Source organism: Maniola jurtina, chromosome 4 (genome assembly GCF_905333055.1).
Source record: "Maniola jurtina chromosome 4, ilManJurt1.1, whole genome shotgun sequence".
In the NCBI taxonomy this organism is placed as follows: Eukaryota; Metazoa; Arthropoda; class Insecta; order Lepidoptera; family Nymphalidae; genus Maniola; species Maniola jurtina.
In genome coordinates, this window is record NC_060032.1 from 12,732,280 (window position 1) to 12,756,146 (window position 23,867).

At 35.6% G+C, this 23,867-nt stretch overlaps 1 protein-coding gene across 2 annotated transcripts in view; it reads right to left on the reverse strand.

Moving 5' to 3' along the window:
- The window catches only part of LOC123864732, a 64,891-nt gene that overhangs the window by 24,431 nt on the left and 16,593 nt on the right, over window positions 1–23,867 (reverse strand). The window contains exons 1-2 of one of the 2 annotated variants that reach the window (XM_045905356.1): window positions 16,101–16,435; window positions 12,756–13,128 (exon numbers count right to left, since the gene is read on the reverse strand). In XM_045905356.1, the coding sequence (XP_045761312.1) occupies window positions 12,756–12,872 (117 nt within the window). In that variant the 5' untranslated portion in view covers window positions 12,873–13,128; window positions 16,101–16,435. Of the gene's footprint in view, window positions 1–12,755; window positions 13,129–16,100; window positions 16,436–23,867 lie in introns of those variants that run through there. The other variant, XM_045905355.1, reaches the window with a different exon arrangement.

Sequence of the window (23,867 nt, forward strand, 5' to 3'; positions counted from 1 at the left end):
CCATTTATCTCCATAACTATGACTCCTCAATTAATTTGTTTTATAACACAGTGTGTGATTTATTTTCATTTAACGAGTTACGTCACTTTTGATTTAGCATCACGTCAAAATATTGATTGGCTAACTTTCTTTTTAATTTATGTATTAGTTTGCGAATTTTTAACGCGTCGCTAATCGATTAATATACCTACGTGTTGCAAAAGATGTGGCGACCGGTTTCAAGTTTTAATAAACTATTTTAAATCAGGATCTCTGATTTTATAAGATTTCTCTTAGAATAAAGAATGAAAAGTATTTATGATTTTATGATACAGTTAAAAAGTGAGGCATTTTATATAGACTACGACTAATAGACTCTATCCATAATCAATTTCTAGAAAATTAATTCAGACAGGTATTATACCAGGTAGACCTGCTTTTGTGGGAGCTTTTCTGTAAAATATGATAGTCTGACCTTAAAAGACAAAAACTTAAACAAGGTTTAAATCTACATTAAAAACACGTTTAAATGGGCTTAAGTTTAACGTTTGTTTAAACCGCTTCTGAAGTTTTTGTGGTACCTAAGCCAGGGAGTGTTCCAAAAGGACGAACGGACGTTTCTGCACGGATATTACCTATATCAAAATTTCAATTCATTATTTTAGTTTCTTTTTAAACTCTTTATTGAGTCCTTTCAAGAAATAGATACAGACTTGTTCAAAAGCTAAACAAGATGAAAGCACTCTCTGAGACTGATTCCTTGCAGGAAAATGGAACTATCTATTCTGTATATGGAATTCACACTATCTATGTAGGGTATCTATCAGTAGGTACCCTAAGTCGAGGCTATCAAGAACGTTTTCTCCTAACGCAATACTCCACGTGCGTGACGGCGTCAGATAACTCTCATGTAATTTCCTGTGTGCCGTACCATATCTTAAGTCTTAGCCCACTGCGTTCTGTATTATGAATGTTGCAAATTACATTACTAAGTACGTTTAAGAACTTTTTCACACTATCGTTTCTCCAGCGTAAGCGTTGGTCGAACGTAGATGTAAGCGCAGCGTAGATGGACAGCGCGAATAGGTACTAATATTATTATCATTGGTATTGAAACCACCCTAATATTATAAATGCGAAAGTGTGTTTGTATGTCTGTCTAGTATATTTCATTTGGGAAAGGACATAAATATAGGCTATTTTTATCCCAGAAAATCAAAGAGTTCCCTGCACTTGATTAAAAAAACCTAAATCCACGCGGACAATGCAACTTACCTTCGTGCTGTCTTTCAAGTAACTTGTACCTACTCACTAAACACAAAAATGGTAACTGAAGGAAGTAAGTGTGGCGAACACTGAAAAACTCCACTGACTGAAAACAAATCTGCTTATCAACGATATCTATGAAACCATAATATTACGAGAACAGATTACGCCTCGTTATGGTTTCTTGTCTACTAAGTGGATTATTTTTAGACACCGTGATTAGCTTGATACTGGATACACGTCGTGACGAAGCACGCGGTGACAGTGATTTACATATTTTAGGGTTCCTCAAAAGGAATGCGTAGGCCTGAAAACTGATCCAATTCGGTACAGCTCTCTAGAGACTTCGTCTGTGTTGGTGTTAGGTGGCGGGCGTGCTCTGCCTCTTTGGAGTGTTTTTTTTGTTAAAACTGATTGGAAAGCGCTCTAAGGGGGTGCCGTGCGTGTGTCGGCGAGCGCCGGCACAGACAGGGTCCATACTTGTATAGTTTAACTAACTTGTTACAAATAACTACAACTTGTCATTGTCAATCTTTGTAAAGCCAGACGAGAGAGAAAAAAAAACAGCTCTCTAAACTCTCAATATTATGGTAAAATCAAACACTAGGTCACGACTATTCATTTTTAGTGATGCTGTTCAGCACTAGAATTCAAAGAGCATACAAATGAGACCAAATAACAAATGTTTAAAATTTGAGACGCATAATATTATTTTAGAGCCAAAACACCGTTATGGGTGAATTTTCTCTGTGTCAATGAATGAGGCCAAGTTTCTCTGCATAAATAATAATAATATTATAACCATTTCACATAACATATTATCTATACTAATAAATAAAATTGGAGTGTCTGTCTGTAATTTCGAAATAACTACCTCATATTAAGCTCATTGTAAACTAACAATTTTATTAACCAACACTGTACATAACACAACATATAAACCACATATACACATACAAAATATACACATAATAATAAACCTACTTACTAATAAAACTAACATAAAGATAAGGTAAAAATTGTAAAATAAAATAACTAGATAGTTGTAAGAAAAACTTTTATACTTATGTAAAGATAAGGAGTAAATAAAGGCTTAATAATAATAATAATTAAGCTCATATGGTTATTTGAACGATACCATCACTGAATAACACGTTTTTAAAATTTTTGTCTGTCTGTCTGTCTGTCTGTCTGTCTGTTTGAAAAGGCTAATCTCCGGAACGGCTGAACCGATTTGGACGGGATTTTCACAGACAAGTTGAGGATTGACCAGGGCGTAACATAGGCTACTTTTTTAACCGACTTTCAAAAAGGGAGTTGTGTTTTTCTACCTATGTACACCGAAATCTCCGAGATTTCTGAACCGATTTGCGTTATTTTTTTTTAATCGATAGAGAAACTTTGCGACATTGTTTCATAAAAAATTTGGAGTCCAACTCCTCAATCCTGATGCTGCAGGGGATCTGACCAATCCACGCGGGCGAAGCTGCGGGCATCAGCTAGTATTATAATATACTAGGTCTACCCGGCATGCGTTGCAATGCCACATAAAGAAAAAAACTGGCCAAGTGCGAGTCAGACTCGTATACCTCGTATATTATACTTATTGACATAATAAATACCTAATACATCTGGCATCATCACATTATTATAAAAAGCTCCTACTATTATATTATTATGATTAATAGAAAGGGTCACACCTCTCAGCAATGAGTAAAATTACGCAAAGAGTGGTGTGTCATTATTACTACTAACGTGTTTGGCCCAATGAACACAAATTCTAACTCATTTCATAACCGATATGATTATGATGCTTCAAACTGTTTTCACTTGGTATGGATATTGTATCATTCAATATTAATGTAACATTACTAATGAGCTAATAACGTCGTGTTAAATTAGATTGTTTTAGGGCTCATTAAAACAGACGGACATGTTTATCTTGTTTACATACAAAGCCGGATTAATTAGAGTACAAGTCATTTAATATTAATTAAAATACATGGACGATGATAATGTTTTATTTTTATGTCATAATAATTATATGCAATTTCCTTTGATAAAGTACCTAATTTTATTTGCGTAGTAAAATTTATACGCACCTTCCGTTAATTAAAATAGTTCAAGTTAATTTATGTAGCTACATAATAATAATTATACACCGATGCCAATCTCCGTAAGACATAAAGAAATTATTATGCCGATAGGCTGACATACAAAATCAACGGTTTTTTTTTTTTTTTGATAACGGGTCCTTATTATTCTAAAAGTAAGTACTTACATAATTTTTAATCTATCATATTATATGATAAACAATAAATATACATATTATATGTGTTAACTGTATGTTGAATTAATAACAATATGCGAACGAATAATATAATGGACACAATTCGGTAGTTGTCTGCTTCGCTAATCATAGCGGGTAAAAATATATAAAAACACGCACATACTCGACTCGTACATAGATATACCTAATAGGTAACTATTAATTAAAAAAACTGCAAAAAATATAACCGGCTCAAAGGACCAAAATCTTAAGACTAGATCTGCCATCTTGTATAACGAGTTCTAACCAGCCTCGATTGGTTTTTCAAGCGGGAAATTGCATGGAAGTTTCAATCCAACCCGTTTTATTGGGCCATACTTTGAAATGAACATATGCGAAGCATGAAATTACGAAATAATGAACGAATCTCAACTCTGTGATCTTTCTGCGTTGCACAGATACAATATTGGATATTGGTTTGGTAATAGGCTTTGTTTCTTTGTGTTCAGTACTAATATGTAGATGTATTTCAGTCGTTTTAGCATTACGGTTACCTACTGGTCTTTTGAACTTTTATAATACATGGCCAAGTAGTAGTACAACATAATATAGCTTTAAACTTGATAGGTGACCATAATGTAAGTTCTGCTAAGCTCGTGCCTAATATAAACGTTTGAACGAAAACCTGTAAATATAAGGTTTCCATAACTTTCACCCTACAGTTTGTATCGCCACGTGCGCTTATGGGGGTTTTAAGTACCGGTAATAACCAAACACCCGTAAATGTAATATGAGCCGCAGGAAAGACCCGCACAGCTAACTTGTCTGTACAACTTAGCAATGTGGGTGGGAGACTTAAAAAAAGAAAAATACATATGCTTACATAGTGATACTATTCTTTACAATAAAGAACTAGGAGATGGATGTCATACCACTAAGATATCGTCGCTCTATCCATCCAATAGTCCACTGCTATTAGTTGTGATTTTATTTTTTAACCCCCGACCAAAAAAGAGGGGTGTTATAAGTTTGACGTGTGTATCTGTGTATCTGTCTGTGGCATCGTAGCTCCTAAACTAATGAACCGATTTTAATTTAGTTTTTTTTGTTTGAAAGATGGCTTGATCGAGAGTGTTCTTAGCTATAATTCAAGAAAATCGGTTCAGCCATTTGAAAGTTATCAGCTCTTTTCTAGTTATTACTGTAACCTTCACTTGTCGGGGGTGTTATAAATTTTTAATTTACACGAAAAGGAAGCCCGTTCTTTGAATAAATACAGCTTTAGGTACTTAAGTTTATCGGGCCTTATTTTTATGTCGTTTCAATTTGCATTCCACGCACTTAGGCTAGCATGAAATAGAAAAGGTGAAAAGGGTTGGCACGTGTTCTTGTTGTTGATTAGTTGCCTCGACATGCGACGTCGACGATTTACGAGGCTGGCGGTTGATAAGTCGAGGTGGGTTTTATTATGCTAATTTATTGCATCAAGGGTGGCACTCAGCCTTAGTCCTACGTCCAAGGATATGAAAATAACTCAGAAAAAGGATCATTCAAAGGACAGGATTAATGGTAGTGAAGGTTAGAAAAGAAAAGTGAAAGAAAGTACGAAGACTCGTCAAACTATGAATTCTTTGATTATTTCTAAAAATATTTAGTTAATCAAAGAGACCAAGTTACTTGTAAGTTGAAGGTTTTTTTAAAAACTGTTTTAGTACGTAATTTAAATTATTACTAACTAAAACATCCATAAAGATTGAAAGATATAAAAGATTTGAAGCAATACCTCTTATTCTTGTAAATGGATAAAGCTATCCCTAACAATATTTGGTGTGTAAAAGTATTTGCTTTGTCAATTTGTCAAATTATAAAATAGAAAATATCAACTATTTACTGGGATAAGTTATAGGCAAAGTAATATCAATTACAAGGGAAAAGCCGTCTTACAGTAAATCAATGTTAACATCTAAAAGGCGTAGGTAAATATCTCTAAGAGATAAGAGAGCTGCGTGACAAACAAGACAGGGTCACAATGCTGATGAAAGTAAAGATAATGTTAACGAGAGGGACTTAGGAGATGCATTAAAGGTTACTACGGATAGTGGATGACAATTGACTGATGTATAAAGAGTACACGACCAAATCCTCGCAAGAGACTTACGTCCAGCAGCGTGGATGTTTATCGGTTAGAACTTAGAACGACGATGACATTAATGAGACCAATACAATCGGAGTAGAAAGATTAAACCGTGTGTGAGATTTCCTCAAGATAAGAGTGATATGAATGGCTGCGTGACAAACCTGACAGACAATGTTGATGAAAGCGCTGATTATGTTAACGAGAGAGACTTAGCAGACGCACTTAAGGTTATATGTGATGTATGACAACTGATTATCAAGAGATTAATGAGCAGAAAACCAATTAAGAGGGGTCTCTCCGTCACTCGCTTCATACAAACGTAGTTCCAATTTCATTTGAATATTAAGCAATCAAAGTCCATGAAATTTTGCAGACATATTCTAGAAACTAATACTATGTCTGTGGTTTACCAGATTTCTGTTAAAATATTCGGTTTCAAAGTTACCCGGTCTTAAAAATTTACATATAAATCTTTGAGCCCCTGTAATTTTAAAACTACATATTTTTAGAAAAATCTAAAACACCACAGAATGAATGTATAATTCGATTCTTTATGCTTGTTTGGCAAAATATAGGTACCACAATAAGTTTCACAACTAACACACTCAAACTACAAACAGTTCACCTAAAAACAACATAATTTAGCAAAAACTGAACTTAACTACACTGACGGTAACAACAACTTTTTCTGCATTGTCAGGAATTAAATTTCTATTTCTCTTTATGATAGAGAAACTATGACTAATCGCCGTAATACGACGGACATATATGGAGCTGGGAGACAATGGAAAAGTAATATCAAAGATATAAAAAAGTAATCATGGTCCAATGGTTAGAATGCGTCAATCCTCAACAAAAGGTCTCAGGTTCAAATCCCGAGCGGGCATCTCAGACTAGGAGAGTTTACAAATTATATCACGCTGCACTTTTCAGTGAAGAAAAATATCTTTAGGAAGGAAATGTAACGGAGTTAAATGTAAACAGCGACGAGACACTTATAAAATGTCAAGAAGGGTCTTGGTCTTTTGAGAAATTCTGAGGTATATGGGCCAAAATGTTTGAACATAGTGGGTAAGTATGTGGAGCCATATAATTATCAACCCATCACTAGCCCAATACTGAGATGGGTCTCCTTTGAATATAACAAAGGCTTAGGCCATACTAATGTGAAAATTTCAGGTATCCAGGTTTTCGTACGGTGTTTTGATTCACCGTAAAAGCAGTGATATTTGCTTAAGTTAGAGGTCGGGTTAAACCTCAGTCACCTAAATAGGAGATAGGAGGCCAAAGTCTTAACTAGGCTATCAACTTAGGCTAGACCGATATACAGAATGTTAGATGTGGTTGTAGACTTTATACAATAATTTCTAAAGAGCATGGTGAAACACAAGATGTATTGATGATGTAATAATTCACATGACACGTCTATAAAAATCGTGCATCGGGGCATGCGAGGATCAAGGACAAACACGCAATGAAGTGAAGCCTGTTATTATAGTTGAGATGGTTATTAAGTATATTAAGATGAGATGATCAAACAAGAAATTTTAATGACAGTGTCACAGTATGCAGAATATATTTTTTTGCAAACATAATTACAATTCAACTTTACTGCAACATGAGTAAAATACAACAGAGTTAGGAGTTGAGTATCACGAACAAATTGTATAAGTGAAAGCTTTTTATGAAATTTCGAGCACTTGACAATATTTGTACGAGATACCAAAACACTCAGGTGCTTTTGTCTAACATCAACAGCGAACGTGTCAGTGTGGGTAGAAGTGAGGTGGATAAAACGTGATATTTTAAGTGCACTTATCTAGCCGATAACGATATGAAAGGTGGTATCACTAACCTCGATAAAAGAAGAGACCAATCGATACTGTTCCAGACTTCGATAATAACAAGTTAGCGCTGGACCGAGAAATTACCTGATGGTAAGTTACGATGCCGTCGAAGATGGAAGCTAATGTTACCAGAAATAATAAAATAGTATAATTGAGTGATTCACGATCGATTTTACAGGGATTGTATAGAAATGAAAAGCCGTTAAGATGATAACTGGCAAGCTTCCAACAGACCAGACCAAAGAAATTTATCCTACCGACTTATGTAGCTATAAGACCACAATATTAACGCTGTCCAAAGCGTAATCTTAATCAACCTAGATAGAAAGTCAATAAATCGATAAATTATTTCCGAAAACACACAAGAATTTTAGAATGGGGTAAATTCAATACATGCATGTAAAAGTTCTACAATCACAAGTGAGTAGTAGAGTCGGATTACTATAAAATAAAAGGAGCGTAAATGCACACTCCGATAAACAAGCGATACGAATATATTATGAGGTCGTGACGAAAGCGGCTCCAACCGAACAATTGTCTATTTAAGACTTTAGAACTCATAATGAAAGAGTACGGTGAGAAGTGTTCACACAGGAATTCTTTTGAGAGGTTAAATTATCGTATCTATCTGTGTTTATGATCATAACCTATTTTTAAACAAGTAATACAGCACAAGACGTCTAAACAAAGTTAATAAGATAGCCATAATACAGTAAAGTAAAGATATAACTCTTCTATTTAATGAACTATGATTGATTACAGAGACCAAAACTTTCATTTACAATGTTTGCAAATTAACGCTTCGATAAACAATAGAAAGAGCGGCCTATTTGTTGATCAACCCACACATAGCGAAAGTGATTATCAGCTGTCATTGCAAAAATAAGAGGACTATTAAGAGGGGTCACTCCGTCAATCGCTTCATACAAACGTAGTTCCAATTTCATTTGAATATTAAGCAACCAAAGTCCATTAAATTTTGCAGACATATTCTAGAAACTAATATCTATGTCTGTGGTTTTCCAGATTTCTGTTAAAATATTCGGTTTCAAAGTTACGCGGTCTTAAAAATTTACATACAAATCTGTGAGCCCCTGTAATTTTAATACTACATATTTTTAGAAAAATCTAAAACACCACAGACACAGATATCAGTTTCTAGAATATGTCTGCAAAATTTCATGGACTTTGGTTGATTAATATTCCAATGAAATTGGAACTACGACTGTATGCAGCGAGTGACGGAGAGAGCCCTGTTAATCATCTATTAATATTTTAAAGCAACTAAAGGATATTACACACTGTCGCATACCTAATCCGCAAGATGTTTTGGATTAGTTACTGAAAATGTGATGACAGATTTTACGTCAAGGCTGACATTAGCTGACATGATAAGCTCTGGTGCTGTTGACATAACAGTTATATACCCATTTCAGCATTAAAACTGCATAACATGTGCCTATTTTCTCATGGACCGATCAATGGTATGGTACTTAAATGTTTCAACTAGTAAGATTAGATATCTACTAACACAATTTAATACACGTTTTCTACGTAAACGCATTCCATCTCAGGCTATCTTATCGCTTTCCATCAAACGTGATTGAGGTCGGAGATGTAATCTAACAAACAAATATTACATTTTTTTCATTGAAATTTTATTTTATTTAAAAAAAGTTAAACCACGGCAAACCGTGAAGGGCATTGTCTCATTATGAGAAAAAAAATAATAGATGTAATATAAATGGTTACACCGGTTACACCATGATAATATTGTGAAATGTATCGTCAATTAAATCGATTTATAAAAACCATTTGACGAAGCAGATTTTCGTTTTATTAACCCCCGACCCAAAAAGAGGGGTATTATAAGTTTGACGTGTGTATCTGTGTATCTGTCTATCTGTGTGTTTGTGTATCTGTCTGTGGCATCGTAGCTCTTAAACGAATGAACCGATTTTAATTTGGTTTTTTTAGTTTGAAAGGCGGCGTGATCGATAGTGTTCTAAGCTATGATCCAAGAATCGGTTCAGCCGTTTGAAAGTTATTAGAGGTTTTGTGTCAAGGGGTTTTAAATTTTGACGTGACAACGTCTTATAATTCGATAGAGCCGGCTGCACGCACGAAAAAACATGACTCATGCGGCGTTACCTCGCTCTGAGGCGTTCCATGTAAGGCTTGAAGTGCAAGCGAGAGCGCGGAACGAGCGACAAAGAAGCACAATCGGCCTTTGTTGTCACGTTCAACTATTGTCAGTAAACCGACTTTACAGACAACCAATTTTTCAATTGAAAATATGTTATTGATCGTAACTACAATGTCAAATGATAATGTTATATTCGTGAAAGTGCAAGAAGAACATTAGATCGTCACGTGCGATAGGTAAAACAATGCCGGCCTTCATATACGTTATACGGCACGTTGGAGATGACTCTCGCAACGACCGCGACAATCTTGGTATGCAACAATAACAAGACATTTGCTAACTAGATGCAGCATCCACTAATCGGTATGTTGTTTTGAAATTGTAATCGCAATCTTTCTACAAGAGTAAATTAAAAATTTATAACACCCCCGACAAGTGAAGGTTACAGTAACTAGAGCTGATAACTTTCAAACAGCTGAACCGATTTTCTTGGATTATAGCTAAAGAACACTCTCGATCAAGCCACCTTTCAAACAAAAAAAAAACTAAATTAAAATCAGTTCATTAGTTTAGGAGCTACGATGCCACAGACAGATACACAGATACACACGTCAAACTTATAACACCCCTCTTTTTGGGTAGGTGGTTAAAACAGTACCGAAACGTTGGAAGTAGAAACAACATCAATAGGGGAAAGTTTGACAAGACTGGCCGAGAACTTGAAGTGGGTAGATGAGGATCGTGCGTGCTTTGGAAAACATCAATTTCTTTGTCTAGTGCAGTGGCATGCAGGTCATAGAGGCGTAAAAGCACTGCTTACTCTAGTTGTAATAACTCAAAACATATTTATTATTATGACCTGTCTTAGCTTGAAAACCTGTACACGCCGCTGGTCTAGTAGAGGAAGCTTTTGATTGTGACAATGATTAAAAAAATCGATTTATTACAATTTACAATACACAATCTCTAGCAATATAGACCAAGCCAATAAAAACGCGTTTTTATACGTCTACCTACTTACTCTAATATTTACAGTCCGGCCAGACTACAAAATGTTAGTCATAAACATAATATTCGTCATATTATCACTACCTGGGCATTGATGTAGAGCGTGTGACTTCTTAGAAATATACCTAAGCTGTTAAACTATTTGTAAACAAAGGTATTGACGCTAGCAATTTTCAAGTTTGCGAGCCAACTTGTCCTTTCTATTTACTTAAGCTACTGTAATGGTACGAATGTTCCTTCAATGGATATATTCATGCAAGCTTAGAGCAAAATAAAAAATTACATCAATCGAAAATATAATAAGAAATAATAGCGCTAAGTCTGCGTAACTATTTCTGTAATCATTGCTATAGATTATAGATAAAACATCACAGCAACAAAAAAAAAACATCGCGTGAAAGGTGTTAAGAAAATTTAAATAACAGTGACAGAAGTTGAAAGCCAAATCGGCATTGGATAAGATTATAATATAAATATTCGAGGTGTTGCAATCTGTTGAGGTCCAAACTGGCAGATGTGAGATGACATGTTACTTTCTCTCAAGCCTGAACTGAGTGAACTCTGCAACCCGGACGCGCGGCTTTTTGCATTGTTTCAGTTAATGCAATATTGTTATTATCGCATGAAATCGAAAGCTATATGCTGCACGCGGCGAAAAAATGAAAACGAATCATCAGTATTAACGCAGGTCTCCACGGCCGTACTTGTTCGACGTTGTTTGAGCAAATTCGTGTGTAGACGCAACGTCGAGCATTTTATGTATCTGCAGGGGGCCCAATTACTAGGTCTCCTAGTGCGTACTTACACGCTACACGTAAATATTCATTCAGGCCTTCATTCATCGTTGAATTATTATGCTCTATGAAGTTAACTCGTCGAGTATGTCTCGCTTGTGGGCCCAATTGCCTGTTTCCTAGTGCATACATGTTTGAGTATTGACATTATTAAGTTCGTTAAAGCAAGACGAATGTATACATATACGAGTATGTAATAATAAGCTTGCTATGCTCTGTGAAGTTGTTTGACAAGCATGTATTATAGACACCACTTGGTAGGTCTTCTAGTGCATGCATGATCGAAGTTTCCGGCAAATTGGAATATGTAGACGCAAAGTCGAGTATTGCTACTCTATGAAGCTTTGCCGTCGAGCCATGTATGAATATAACAACGATGATTATAATGTTTACCCATCGAACATGTACGTGCGTGTAGACTCAGCTTTACATGCTGAATGTTGTTAAAAACGAAAACGAATAGCTAGTCGTTTACACTCGCTTATTACTTGTTAATGTACATCTTAAATCTTCTTTTCATTGAGTACGGCTTTCGCTATTACCTCACTTTGTAGAGGAAAAACTTGAATATTTCTTGAAGTTACATAAAATTATACGAGTATGTCCGTTTCCGTTAACAATTAAAATTGTTCACCCACACCTCTATTTATCATTATGTAAGTGTCTTGGTCAGTTCTCAGTGCTTGGGTGCTTGGTCTACATTAGGACTGGTCTCGGAACAGGATGCCAAATTTTACATTCATGTCAGTTTAAACTAACTCGCAGTATCAATAAATGTCATGTTCGAAATAAACGCGTTACAATTTGTTTTGTGTTACGATTACGTTTATGCATTTTAATTATGTAAGTTTAGACTTTAGTGCATTTTGTAGGTGTCGTAAGTCGTAACTTTGTTTGAATATTAAGTACTAAAACATGAACAGATCAATTTAAATTCTTTTGTATTTTCAAAGACGTAGATGAAAATAGAATGATATATTATTTAAGATAACACATTTCTGCCCAAATTCTTTCCAAACTATGTTTTTTCATAAACACAATTCCCACACATTTTCTCGTTGGCTCATAAAGATTAATTCATTCAAACCCCCACCTTAATAATGTCTTATCCGTTGTTTGCCACAAATATCTTAAGTTAAGTATCTGAGGGGCATTGACGATAAAGCAAAAGAATATTATGAGGCCAACGAAATGGGAGCAGGAATATGAGGACGAATGGGATAAACCTTTTTTACCCCTACGACGTACATTTACACCCCATAATCTCTACAATTTTAATCTATTTTCAATTTAAAAATATAACACTTACTCTTTCGACAGGCGGTGGCAAGGTGGCATCCACTTCTGTATAGATGCATAAAGTCGACTTCCTCGACAGCGAGTCGCTGGCGAGACTGCTGGAACTCGACCCCGTTGAGAACTTCATCCTTCAACTCTCAACCAGGTCTCAGGCACTTCGAGATCAGGTGACTTCCAATAGCACTTCCATGTGGTGTAGCCTGCACATCACACAAGTGTCTGCCACACGATCTCTATAAGCCTTCGTTCACGCCAGTAGATATATCTTCTCGATGTTGTGACAGTGCAGTAACTCTTCCAAAGTTAGCAGCGGACTCCCAAATGGATTTGTTTCTTTGTTGAAAACTTAAAACCAACTTGGAATTCCCAATGGCGCGATTACCCTGAAACAAAGCATAATTACTCGTTAATGAATGAAATTCTAAGAAGGGCTCTTGATTCAGAGCATCTAATGAATAATTGAAGTAATGCACCGAATTGTATTCGTCAAGTCGATGAATGAACGGATGGTAATTGAATGAATGTTGAATAAGATTAAACAGACGCAACGCATATAGAAAACAAAAAATATGTAGCTACATATTGCTGCTGACTTTTCAATGATTATATAAACAAAAAAAATGCTGTTGATTAAAAAGTTATTCAAACTTGTGTTACATGAATAGATATTGAATTAGAAGAAGTAAGTTCAGAAGAAGGGAATAAGGAATGTTTTTTAATGATTACACAAATGCAAGCAAGAAATTAAGTCCGCTGTTGTAATGACGAACAAATAAACGCCTACATCAGTTGCATTGCATTGATCTCGTTCGAATAGCTTCGAAAGTGTTGAAATGAACCAAGGACATGGCAATTTAGATAAGGCGATCGACATTCTGATAGACAAATCGAATCCATTAAGTAGTGATAGATGAGCGATACCGATAATGTATGCAATTTGCGGTCTGAGATTGGACGCACATTGGCTACTATCGCTTGAGCGTTATGCCTATCTAGCAAGAAGCTCAAGCTTCTCTAAGGCGGCTATATTGTATAGTGAATGCTTCCGTTCAAATGCCTGGCTGCTAAAATGGAATAACCGAAGAATATTAAGCATTCTGCTTTGGAAAAACCTCCGGAAAGCTCCATTTTGGTATACTATGGTGGCTATTTGCTCTACAAACATTATCAAAGATCGGAGTGCCGCTTCAAATTTTGCATGGAGTCAAAGGTTTCCAGAAAGGGGTTTTTATGAATATCTCAGATCACTAGAAAAAGAGATGTCAAGTAATGCGGAAGGATCTGGAAACCCACCGTATTATTATCCAACAAAACAACGATGCAAACACATTATGTGATTAATGGAAAATGGTCAGAGGAGGGGAGCATCAGCAATGAGGACTTTATGATGCAGACAAAGAACTTTATGGTGGGAAGAAAGGAAGGAAGGAAGGCATCCAACTGACGGGAAACGACCACTTTTATGCTCATTATTTCATAAACGATAGGAACTTTTTCCTAAAAAACTTTTTGATTTCATACCAAAATCCGTGTACCTACTAAAATGCTCAGCGGTCGAAAAGAAGCGATCGCTCAGACGACAGTAGCCAATGGGCGGTCAGTCTAAGATCGACGGTGTGATTTATGCATTAAATAAAATTGTTTTGTAACCTAAACCGATACAAAAGCAAATATCGCAACTGATTATTATTTACATGTAATTTAATGTATAAAAGAGTTATTAGGTTTTTGATTATATGTATCTCTGGAGCAATTTGGAAATAATATAAGTAGAGATGATAGATATTGGTATTTATGATTATACTCATTAGGTGAAATATAAGGTTTTTTTTGGTTCAACTGATAAATTTTCTTATGTCTTTCTTATTTATCTTTAGCTAACTGCTGTTTTTGGAAAAATGTCTACAATTGTGTGATGCTCATTATTATTCATTAAAACACTTAAATGTAAATATCTTATTCACCCTAACCGCTAGTTACCCATAGTACCTAACTAAAGTTTACCATAAATGCAAATATCCTACGTCAAAATGTGTAAAGCCTGGGGATTTCAACTATGACTCAGCTTAGTGGTTGTTCGCTGTGATAGATAGCAATTACAATAATTTTGAACTCTAAAGTTGGGAATTGAAAATTGAATCATCAGAAAAATCAAAAAATTGAACATTATGACTATACACTGTCTAACAACTAAGTATTTATAAATATGGCGAACTTTGTGACGCTTGAGTTAAGTAAGATAAACTTAAAATAGAATATTATATCACGTAGGTATCAGATTTAAAAATTTATATACATACCTACTTACGAAAAAATCTTATGAGTACCACTTATCTAAATGATCTCAATTTCTCAATGAACCTGCCGAATGTTTAGAATCTAAACAAAACGAAGATTTTGGATAATGGCAGCAAAAGAAAGACTGTAAAAACGCATGGAAGAAATAATTTACAGAACTCATTATTATTTAAACGTAGATTTAAAAACTAGATAAGGAGCCATAAATTAATGATAACAAAGACATAATAATCTTATTGCGAAAATGAGTAAACATTACATGCGTCCTTCAACTAATATGAACAAAGGAAAGGAGTGCGTAACCGAAGTGTATGGGAAAATGCGTAGTTGCTACACCAATTAGACCCCGGCTGAGTCGGTAATGAGTTAAGTGACAAAGATTAACGAACTACAATGTGGGATATTATACATACAATATTTATCGAAGTTAATGAACTGGTCGACTTAAGTTAAATGACCTGCCCCTTAACAATGAAACCTTCATGATTAATGCACTGCGAATTGTAGCAGTTTGTGTTGGATAAATTAGACTAAATCTTTTTTAGGGTTCTGTACCTCAAAAGGAAAAACGGAACCCGTATAGGATCACTTTGTTGTCTGTCTGTCTGTCTGTCTGTCCGTCCGTCCGCCGCCGTCGTGTCTGTCAAGAAAACCTATAGGGTACTTCCCGTTGACCTAGAATCATGTTTGGCAGGTAGGTAGGATTTATAGCACAAGTAAAGGAATAAATCTGAAAACCGTGAATTTGTGGTTACATAATTAAAAAAAATTAAAATGTGTTACGATTTTCAAAGTAAGATAGAAGAACTATACCAAGTGGGGTCTCATATGAAAGGGCTTTACCTGCATTCTAAAACAGATTTTCATTTATTTTTATGCATTATAGTTTTTGATATATCGGGCAAAATGTCAGAAAAAATAAAACTTTGGTTCTAGGCCCAAACGATACTCTTGTAAAGGTGGCTCTCTTCTATAATCAAGGCTTGTATACGATAGATTTCTTCATATAGCTCCAATCTAAAATTACACTTAGAAATGACAGAACTAATAACATCACCATCATCATCACTCGTGTTGCAATAACTTTCAGACAACAAATGCCTCGTTCTCACTGAGTCCAGTCTTGAATAATTTTCCAATCCAATCGAAATAACACTGATCACAAATCAAATTGTAACAACGAGTATTAACCCACGTATCCACCCGCACAAAATCACTTAAAATCTGAATTATTGACGAATCGTTACGATTTCAATTTGAATACACTCCATCTAGAGTCTAGACCCAATTTAATATCTGCATTATTAACTGACTTAGGATTAACTAATCACAAATTAGTTAAACAAAATCAATCAACTCATATTCAAATACGCAGCGTAAAGAACCGTTGTAGCAAAGGGTGTACACGTAACTAACATTTCCTTGTTTAATCGTTTGTATAAGTATGATAATGTCCCACTTTTCTTTCAGGAAAAGCGATTGCACGCAAACATATTGATTAGTGATTACTGAATCTATAATAAGTAGGTAATGAGTAATAGCCTAGTGGTTAGGACGTCAGCCTTTCAGTCCAGGGTTCAACTCCAGGCACGCATTTTTATCTTTTCGCAGTTATGTGCGTTTTATGCAACTAAATATCGCTTGCTTTAACGGTGAAATAAAACATCGTGAGGAAACCAGCATGCCTAAGAGTCTTACATAATATTGGCTAAGGTGTGTGGATTCTGCCAATCCACACAGCTTAGCTGACACTTGGCCAGTGTAGTAGACTGTGGCTCCCTTCTCATTCTGAAAGGAAACCTATGCTCAGTAGTGAGCCAGCAATGGGTTGATCATGATGACCATGATGATAAAGATAATGAATCTATGATTAGTGATCGCAAGGCAAAGCGAGACGTGAAATGGACTTCACGCGTAAAACATACCTATTGACTGATTGTTCGCCATGTTTCAATGATTTCGGTTACGTGAACAGGATATTCATTTACATCTACTTTCGAACAAGTAAATCGAGCTGCAGCCTGCATTGCCTCGATGGATGGACGTTCTAGAAATCTAGACTCAAAATGAATCGTTCAGTAAATCTTGGAAAAAGCTGATTAAATCTTAACCACTATGTATCACCTTTCCTACAGAGTGGTCTATTATTACACAGTAGGTAAATCAGTCTTTGGGATTAGGACCTAAGTTTCTGACGCCTTGAACCGCCAACACTCTTTTTTCCCGTTATTTAGCGTTCGACAGGATGCCTAGGTGCAGAATTTGTTAAAACTCGAATAGGTATATGTTTCTCTATATATGTATAAAAGAAAAAGCTGATCTATCAACGCACAGCTCAAACTACTAGACTTATCGGGCTGAAATTTGGCGTGCAGATAGCTATTATGACACAGGCATCCGGATTTTTGAAAATGCAATCCCTAACAGGTGTTTCAAATTTGTGTAGTCCACGCGGACGAAGTCGTGGACAAAAGCTAGTTATTATAATATAATGTCCTACGTTGTTTATGTACGTACGAGTACAATAAGACCACAGCTGTAGTTTGAGTGTGGATTGTAAGATACACAAAGCAAGTTTCTTGCTTGTTCTTTTATTAATAACTAGATGATACCCGCGACTTCGTCCGCGTGGATTTGGGTTTTTAAAAATCCCGTGGGAACTCTGCTTTCCGGGATAAAAAGTTGCCTATGTCAATTCCCGGGATGTAAGCTACCTCTGTACCAAAATTCATATAAATCGGTTACATATAAATCGGTTAAACGGATGAATATTTGAGAATCATGTGGGAACTTTTCGATTTTCCGGGATAAAAAATATACTTAGTCCGTCCCCGGGATGTAAGCTAACTCTGTACCTTTCATCAAAATCGGTAAAACTGTTGGGCCGTGAAAAGCTAGCAGACAGACAGACACACTTTCGCATTTATAATATCACATTATCACACTAATCACACTATCACACTAATATTATAAAGGCGAAAGTTTTTATGTGTGTGTGTGTGTGTGTGTGTGTGTATGTTTGTTACTCCTTCACGCAAAAACTACTGGACGGATTTGGCTGAAATTCGGAATAGAGATAGATAATATCCTGGATTAGCACATAGGCTACTTTTTATCCCGGAAAACCAAAGAGTTCCCACGGGATGTCGAAAAACCTAAATCCACGCGGACGAAGTCGCGGGCGTCAGCTAGTAATATTATAAAGGCGAAAGTTTGTATGTGTGTGTGTGTGTGTGTGTGTGTGTGTGTGTGTGTATGTTTGTTACTCCTTCACGCTAAAACTACTGGATGGATTGGGCTGAAATTTAGAATGGAGATAGATTATACCCTGGATTAGCACATAGGCTACTTTTTATCCCGGAAAATCAAAGAGTTCCCACGGGATTTCGAAAAACCTACATCCACGCGGACGAAGTCGCGGGCGTCAGCTAGTTAAGTATATATGTCTCTGACATAGGACGCAAAATGATCGCCTCATAGTTGCCCAGCATGAATCTGTTGGTCCAAGATGGCGTGCCAGTTAATAAACTCTTTAAAATAAAGGCCGCGTCCAATCGGCCGGAACGCCACGCACGGTCGTCAATTAATGATACAGTGACACGCAAACGTGTGAAAGAAATTAAGACTAACGGTGTTTGTGAAGCCGCTTAATTGATAACACTAAATGATTCATTTGAGAAGGGTAACATCGGTTTAAAGTTTGTTCTCAAAAATGACATACTGTTAATTTACATTAAGATTTCATTTTGTTTGAAATCGTATTCAAACTCTTTCACGATGGAGGCAATGGAGAGAGTTATGGTGTATCTCTACTTGATCAAATCAGAAATGAAATAAGTAGGGGAATCAGTATATATAGCTTAACGAATTGAGAAGCTGATTTCATGAGTAACGTTAACGAAGAGAGAAGAGTTAACGAATTGCAAAGCCGATTTAATGAGTAACGAGATAGCTTGGAGGATGTTGGGGTCAATAATGATATTGGAAATTAAAATAGCATCCTCTATTAAAGTTATGCTTATTTGTTTCTCTACGTTTTTTTAAGCCTAAACAAGTGTACGGATTTCTGGCAAAAGCCAACGGCATGTAGGTAAAATAATATAAGACCACGTAAGTGGTGATAAGACTTCCATAACGCATACGTGTATTAAAAGCAATCGTAAAAGCGCATTGCATAAAACGCAAGAATGTTACCTCATTTAAATGGTACTGAAGAAAGTCATAAAAATTAATTGAGACGAAACGAGATTCCATTGCAGTGGAAGCCTGATAAGAATCCTGAAAGGTGTAAGTTACCAGTAGTTAAAATAAAAGTCTATTTATTTATTTAAAAGTATTGTAATGTATAGTATACTTAAAGATTATAGCCTGAAACTCAAATTGACAGCTTTTCCCAGTTTACAGACTCCAGTATTGGATGGGTTGGTAAGTTGGTAATTCGATATATTAATTAGGGAAACGCCTACAAAATTGATTTAGTGAGTATTTTAGATGAACAATAATCTATCGATGAAAAAATACCGTCGTAAAACACTACCATGGAACTGACACAAACCAGTTTAACGCAATCAACGTTTATGACTCAAAATTAGATATCACGGAAACGTCTTTGGATTTTTTGTTTTGCACCTGATCACGGAGCTGGTTCAATGAACCTTCCTCATCTCGACAACTTAGGCATTACACAGTAGTCACGTAAAATAGAGCTTTTTTTTAAAGATTGGCGTCTTCAAGTAAGTAGGTAGGCACTTATTTATTTTTAACTGAAAGTCAAACTACGATAAGTAAGCTAGTTTCGGGATTTTACTATTGTGCCTACTCTAGAAACTCAGATATAGGTAAGAGTTATATTATTATCACCTCGATCCATTGCAAAGTCACTACTGAGACGGGTCTTCCCTCCTCTAACAAGGGTAAATTAAAAATTTATAGCACCCCCGACAAGTGAAAGTTACATTAGAAAAGAGCTGATAACTTTTAAACGGCTGAACCGATTTTCTTGGATTATTATAGCTAAGAACACTCTCGATCAATACACCTTTCGAACAAAAAAAAAACTAAATTAAAATCGGTTCTTTAGTTTAGGAGCTACGATGCCACAGACAGATACACAGATACACACGTCCAACTTATAACACTCCTCTTTTTGGGTCGGGGGTTAAAAATGAGATAAAGCCTCAGTCTACGCTTGCCAAATGCGGGTTGATAGACTTCACACACCTTTCAGAACAATATGAGAAACCTCTCAGAGATGCATGATGCAGGTTTCTTTACGATGTCTTAAGGTTAGATTAGCTTTAAAGAAGTCCGAATAAAATATTTAATCTTCAAAGTGACTAACATTAAATTCTTGTGAGCTGTTTTATAAGAGGTTAATCATTAAAAGAGGTTATTTAATTCTTTCTTTCTAGCTTTTTGCTTTGTTGATCGCGCGCAATTCAAGTTACGAGTAAAAGTCCTTTGTCTCTAGGACTCTTATAGCTAATTATACATGCTTATAAATCTGCTGATGATATCACAAATTAAAAAATATACCTAAGTAAAGTGGCACAAAAAGACGCAGTATTAGCATAGCAGACGCAGTAAAAAGAGCAGTTACGATCATTGAGATAATTTTATAACTACCAAGGGACTATAATCCTTGGGACACCGTGTGTGGTAATAGATAAAGATCTTAGCAGAGATGAAAAAAGTGGCAAGGGATGGCAAATAGGTGCACAATGCCTCGACCCTTGTCTTTGATATAACGGATAATCACACTAATATTATAAAGGCGAAAGTTTGTATGTGTGTGTGTGTGTGTGTGTGTGTATGTTTGTTACTCCTTCACGCAAAAACTACTGGACGGATTGAGCTGAAATTTAGAATGGAGATAGATAATATCCTGGATTAGCACATAGGCTACTTTTTATCCCGGAAAATCAAAGAGTTCCCACGGGAATTTAAAAAAACCTACATTCACGCGAACGAAGTCGCGGGCATCAGCTAGTATAATATATGGCTGAGATAATTCGTAATCACACTAATATTATAAAGGCGAAGTTTGTGTGTGTGTGTGTGAGTGTGTGTGTGTGTGTATGTTTGTTACTCCTTCACGCAAAAACTACTCGACAGATTGGGCTGAAGTTTAGAATGGAGATAGATTATACCCTGGATTATATAGCACATAGGCTACTTTTTATCCCGGAAAACCAAAGAGTTCCCACGGGATTTCGAAAAACCTAAATCCACGCGGACGAAGTCGCGGGCATCAGCTAGTACGTGATAAAATCAGAAATGAGATCCGTAGGCGAACCAGAGTAACCAACATAGCTTAACGGGTTACGAAGCTGAAGTGGCAATGAGCAGATCATAGTTCGAAAATCTGATAGACGTTGGGGTCCCAATTTGCTACTATGGCAACCTCACACCGGAATGCACAACGTTGGAAAACCCACAACTGGACAGGCTTCGTCAAACGAGTCGCAGGAAGCCGCTAGATTCAGGTGACACAAGACCGTAGCGTGTAGAAGTCACCTATATCGAGTTGTGAACGGTTTTCGGTTGATAATGATGATGATGATGATCGAAAGTCATAAAAATGTCATTCACCCGGATACAAAGGTTTTGAATATAAATCTAGTGTGATTTGATAGTAGTCTATCGTTTTTTAACTACAATTTAAAATGTCTGGGTCCCGATTAACTTGTATTATGATCTATAACGAATTCGAACATTTTTATCTTTCTGGCTTCAGCCAAGAAACTTTATTTAAATTTACATTACACCGTTATTGCATACTTTGTTTTCTCGTTTCTGTTCTTTATAAGAATTTGTATCCTATTTCTGGGCTCCAGAAGATAGTCTCTTTCTTCTACGATATTCGATTTTAGAAAGATTTAAGATCAAATTGTCTCTTACATACTCTTATCAGTAGAATTTGCTTTCCCAATCGATAAAAATCATGAATTATGAACGCGATAAGATGTTAGCCTACCTAGTACCTACGGTACCTACATGAAATGAATAAGTAGTTTTCATTTCATTGATGTATACATATTATGCCATTTTATGTTACTATTTCAGTGACGAAAACCTTTCCTCTATACGTTTGATATTTGATATTAGACTTCTGCATTTATGGTTCTTTTGATTGTTAAAAATAATGATATATATGCTTGTCTATCGTTTGCATAAATCAACAGTTACTTGCTGAGCCCGGCTATGGTATAATCCAATTAGGTTCAATCATCTTTTTGAAATAATACCTCGATATGTAGGCATTTGCCTCCAGGCTTCAACGGGTCTTGTACCAAATTAATGAACCATACAAGATATTCGTCTTTGTCGGTATTACGTGTAGAAGCATATTAGTCATTTTCTCATGTAATTGGGTACATTGTACTTATAAGTAACTTAAGGTCACTAATATCCTTGAATGTGTCATTTATAACTATTGTTTGATCACCTTGATTATGTTCTAAAATAGGCTTGTCACGATTTTGTCTTAATGGAGACCAACTATGATCTAATTGTGAGTTATGACCGGTTCATATTATTCCAGATGCTGGATAGTAAAGTCATTCGAGCGCTGAAATGACACTGGATCAAGAGTCTCGAGGATTCCACTCATCAATGATTGATTTGAAAATAACTAGTCTACAGTATACTCTACTATTAAATCAAAACATTTATTTCAGTAGACCCATAGACCATTGGACTGTAACATTTTTTTCTCAAGTCATGTATAACAAGTCATTAACTAGCAAATAGACGTTAGATCATTAGATAGCTCACTAGAAGCACATTAGATGGTCATTTATTTTACAAAACAAACACTTAAATCTTAAATATTATCTTAACTTCCTAGTCTATGCCATTTCAAAGTTGGCCTCAATACGAAAATGTCAAGGTTTTAATATGGAAATTAATGAGTCGTCTGCAACTTTCTTTTATACATCGCTATAAAATTATGATATTCATTTATGCTAAGCACTCTGAGTTCTATAGAAGAATATATTGTTGATAATTGTATTTTGTAACTCTATAAATTCTCTCTGTATATTTATCTTATTTTTTTAATAAATAGGTCCGTTAGTTCTTGAGGTTTGTTATATTTAACATTGCATATTTTTTTATTAAAATAGAGAATTTATTTGATAACTAGCTGTGCCCGCGACTTCGTTCGCGTGGAATAGTGACCGCGCTTTATATAGCCACGGACGCTCAGGCGCGAGGCGTGTAGTACGTACTCTGTACGTTATTAAAAATGTTCGCCGTGATTCTTTAAATTGACATAACTTTTTTATTTATGAAACGATTGACATAAAATAAACACTAAATGTTAAGTGAAGCTTACTACAATATATTAGTGAAAACCGTATCTAAATCGAATAAGCCGTTTCTGATATTAGCGTGCACAAACACACAGACAAACAGACAAACAGACAAAAAAAAATTAATTACAATTTCGGGTTCGGCATCGATATAATAACAACCCCTGCTACTTTTTTTTTATATATTTCCATTGTACAGACACCACTTTTTAACCGACTTCCAAAAAAGGAGGAGGTTCTCAATTCGTCGGAATCTTTTCTACAATTTTATTATATGTATAGATATCAGTTCTAAACTCAGAACACCCCACTTTGTATCAAACCACCAGGATTCAATGAGATCGGAGTTAAACTCAATCACATGAATGATAAAGTAAATATCTAAGATTAAAATATTCATTTGAACAATATAAAATTCCAAATTCAATCGAACGCTTTATGCGTGCGAAGAATTTACTCTTTAGTCAATCAACTGGGATTTAATTAACAAATCAGAACCGACACAGCAG